Source organism: Rhinolophus hipposideros (genome assembly GCF_964194185.1).
Source record: "Rhinolophus hipposideros genome assembly, chromosome: X".
NCBI classification, from domain to species: domain Eukaryota; kingdom Metazoa; phylum Chordata; class Mammalia; order Chiroptera; family Rhinolophidae; genus Rhinolophus; species Rhinolophus hipposideros.
In genome coordinates, this window is record NC_138046.1 from 18,925,754 (window position 1) to 18,929,294 (window position 3,541).

A 3,541-nucleotide genomic window follows, 5' to 3' on the forward strand; every position below is an offset into this window, starting at 1 on the left:
AGTATGGAATAGAAGGCTTTACATGTAGATTTAAAAATTCTAATTAAAATAACAGACTATTTTAGATATTTTTTGATATTGGAAAGGTGGTCAACTATCATAAAGTATTTCTCTTTATCACAAAAATTCCATATATTAAGGATTTATATAATCTAAGGGGGAAAAAATCTATAAACATGTTTTACCTGAACAAGTAATCTAAAATTAAAATCTAAATCTTTCTTTTGTTTTCACAGTTCAAGGTTTACTTAGTGTTTAGTTGGTATGACACTTGAATAGTTGGCTGCATTATTTATACATAGACTTTTCCTTTTACATTATATGCCAATGTATGCAAAATTAGATCTTTTAGGACAGTTATGCACAAGGCATGCAATGTTGGATTGATACACTGGATCCCAGGATGTGATTGGAGAAAAAAAAGTTGAACTAGGCATATAAGGTAAAGGAACCTGAAGTTATTTAACACGCAGTAAACACACATCTAGTTTGAAGGGCAACTGTAGCATGAGCAACATTGGCATTGGTGGTGCCTCTGAGGATATGGAACTATTTCACACTAACTAGTTTAGGAATACACAAGATAAGTACCATCTAGCGTCAGGATATAGCTGCAGAGTTTTATGAAACATTCCCATTTCTAATTTTAGGAAATTGATGTTTTCCCTAAGCTGTCTTAATATTACTGCTTTAGTCATAAATCAGATATAAAGGGCAATATACACAACCCCCTTTATATATGATTTATATAAAAATCCTGTTGTACCCTAGATGGTGAAGTGATATTACATTAGAGGACTTTAAAACTTCAGCTCTTTTTGGATCCTCCAAAGTTTATCTGCACTCTTCTTCAAATAGGCCTCTTCCTCGGGTGTCAGAGTCACCTTCACAACCTCTGAGATTCCATTATGTCCCAAGATGCAAGGAACACTAAGGAAGACGTCATGTTTTATTCCATAGAGACCCTTGATCATGGTGGAAACTGGATGCGCCTGCATAAGATTCTTCATTATACTTTCTGCCAAATTTGCCACAGATAGTCCAATGGGCCAGGATGTGTGGCCTTTCAGTTTGATCACATCATCAGCACTGTCGACTGCCTGTCTGTGAACTTCTTTCCACTGTTCCCTATCTGCATCAGTGCCTAAATCAGGGTGCAGATTCTTTAGGAAGACACCAGCAACATTCACGCCACTCCACACCGGCATACTAGAGTTTCCATGCTCTCCAAGGACCCATCCATGACAGCTTAATGGGTGAACTCCCAGCCTTTCCCCCACTAAGTAACGGAATCGGGCTGAATCCAGATTGCAACCACTTCCAAATACACGGTTTTTGGGAAAGCCACTTAACTTCCAAGCCGCGTAGGTCAAGGTATCCACTGGGTTTGAAACAATAAGCAATTTGCAGTTGGGGCTGTATTTTACAACATTAGGGATGATGAATTTAAAGATGTTAACACTATGCTGAACCAAATTAAGATTGTTTTCTTCCTCTTGTTGACATGCCCCAGCTGTGATGATAACCAGCTTGGAGTTTGCAGTCACTTTATAGTCTTTGCCAGAGATAATTTTTGGTGTTCTAAGGAAAAGGCTGCAATGTTGGAGATTCATCACCTCTGCCTTCAAATTGTCTTCCATGACATCAAAAAGGGCCAGTTCATCTGCCAAGTCCTTCATTAAGATACTGATGGCACAGGCCATGCCAACAGCACCAGCCCCAACCACTGTAATCTTATTCTGAGGGCTTTGTTCTTCCTTAAGAAGATTCACAATCAGCTGATCCTTGAGAGTTGCCGTACTGGACTTAGAACCAAAACTAATTGGGAGTGCACGGCAGGTAGGCGAGAATTGATAGCCCACAGTATTGGATCTGGACTTGGCGGCAGCTGTGCTGGCACCTCCAAAATCTTGACTAGAGTCATCATACTCTTCAATGAAATGCTTGAGTTCTTGAACATACCGGTCACCTCTTTCACGTAAATTCTGTCTCAGTGCAAACTGTACAGACTTTTCTAATGAAGGATCTTTATCAATCAGCATTTTCACAACCACTGCGAAAGTTTCACAGTCCTGTTGGTAAACCTGTTGAATCTCTTCGAGTTTTGATGCTACTGCTTTAGAGCGACTGTTTAGCTGATTGTCTGAATCATCTGTTGTATTTGACTCAGGTTCTGGCTGGTCAGTGAACAATGTCGTGGGTCCTGCCTCATACTCAGAAATTTCAGTTAAGTTACATTCATCTGCCTTCTGTAGCTTTTTAGCAGCCTGCTTCCTTGCAGCCTCAACAAGTTCCTTTTCAGTTAGCCTACTGGGTTTTTCTAAGACCTGTGATGACGGAAGTGATGGAAAACTTGAGGGTGATATGACTTTTGATTTTTTCAAAGAATGAACAGGTCTCTCTTGACTTGTATATTGAGACTTGTTTCTTTCTGAAGCGTAGCTACTACTATTGACACTGGAGCTAGATCTGCTGTGTGGAGAATCCTCTCCGCCTACAGGTGAGTGTCTGAAAAAAGTTTTTCTTTCATGAGGAGATCGGTCTCTCACATAATGGGAAAGGTAAACATTTTTTCCTCTAAAGTCATCTCTCATGTCCCTGTGTTCAGACTGGCTACTTGCAGAATAATCACCCATTGTCCACTTATAGTCAGATTCATCTCCTCTGTGAGGTGGACCACTTCTTCCACCAAGAGAAAAAGTACAAACCTCATATTGCCGGTAATCAACATAACTGCAATATCTGTTGTAGCTTCCTTCATCAGGTCTGTTCAGCAGTGGTGGCCCAGTATTAACTATTTTATGGTAGTCATCACTGGGATAACTTCTAGGAGGTACTCCTTCTCTTAGAAGCCTTTCATAGTCATATTTTCCCTTAAAAATTTCATTTTTTCTGTAAGCCGATCTTGGGCGGTTACCAATGATAACGGAGATGGGAAGCATGGTAATTTTGACTGGCTACAAGTTTGATAAGAGAATTAGTCCAAGCGGTCCCGATGGACACGGAGTTATTCAGGCCCAGTGGTTGGATTGTACTTCTGTCTCTCTAGAATGCATCAGCTTTAGTCTGGATTGATTGTGCAGGATGCAGGATGGGCTCTGCGTACCAGGTTAATGGCACTCAGGCTCCCATGGAGTTGTTAGAGGTTTGGTTTCTGTAATTTTTGGCTACGGACAAACCCCCGTAAAAATGGCGGTTTGCTCGTCGTCGTCACCGCCGCTCTCCAGGCAGGAAGTTACAGCGCGCGCAAAGACTACGTCACCAACAGCGCCCTCCTCTGGCCCCGCCTCCAATGCCTGAATCTAATGAGAGCCCAGAAGGTCCTATACTGCTGCTACTTTTTGCGCTGCGGAAACCTGACCACTCCCAGTACCCGTGTTATCAAGGCTGCTGAAAGGTGTGAGGAATAGTCAGGTTGAGCCCCAACTGAACCAAATTATATCTTTAGACTTTACCTGTGCTCCATGTTGCAGTCTTGTACATCCAGTTTCCTCTTTGCATGTCTATTAGGAAGCTAATATTTTCTTATGTCTAAAATAAA

The 3,541-nt window shown here is 41.3% G+C and overlaps 2 protein-coding genes across 2 annotated transcripts; both read right to left on the reverse strand.

Moving 5' to 3' along the window:
- Positions 1-800: 800 nt before the first annotated feature.
- On the reverse strand, positions 801-1,811 carry LOC308494395 (L-lactate dehydrogenase A chain-like; the record flags this gene model as incomplete). The annotated part of the gene is made up of 1 exon (XM_081042199.1): positions 801-1,811. Exon 1 carries the CDS (start codon positions 1,701-1,703, stop codon positions 801-803), a length of 903 nt encoding a protein of 300 aa, XP_080898325.1. The 5' UTR covers positions 1,704-1,811.
- On the reverse strand, positions 1,735-2,942 carry LOC308494972 (periphilin-1-like; the record flags this gene model as incomplete). Its single annotated transcript, XM_081042991.1, has 2 exons — positions 1,735-1,757; positions 1,802-2,942. 2 exons carry the CDS (start codon positions 2,940-2,942, stop codon positions 1,735-1,737), a joined length of 1,164 nt encoding a protein of 387 aa, XP_080899117.1.
- Positions 2,943-3,541: the final 599 nt, after the last annotated feature.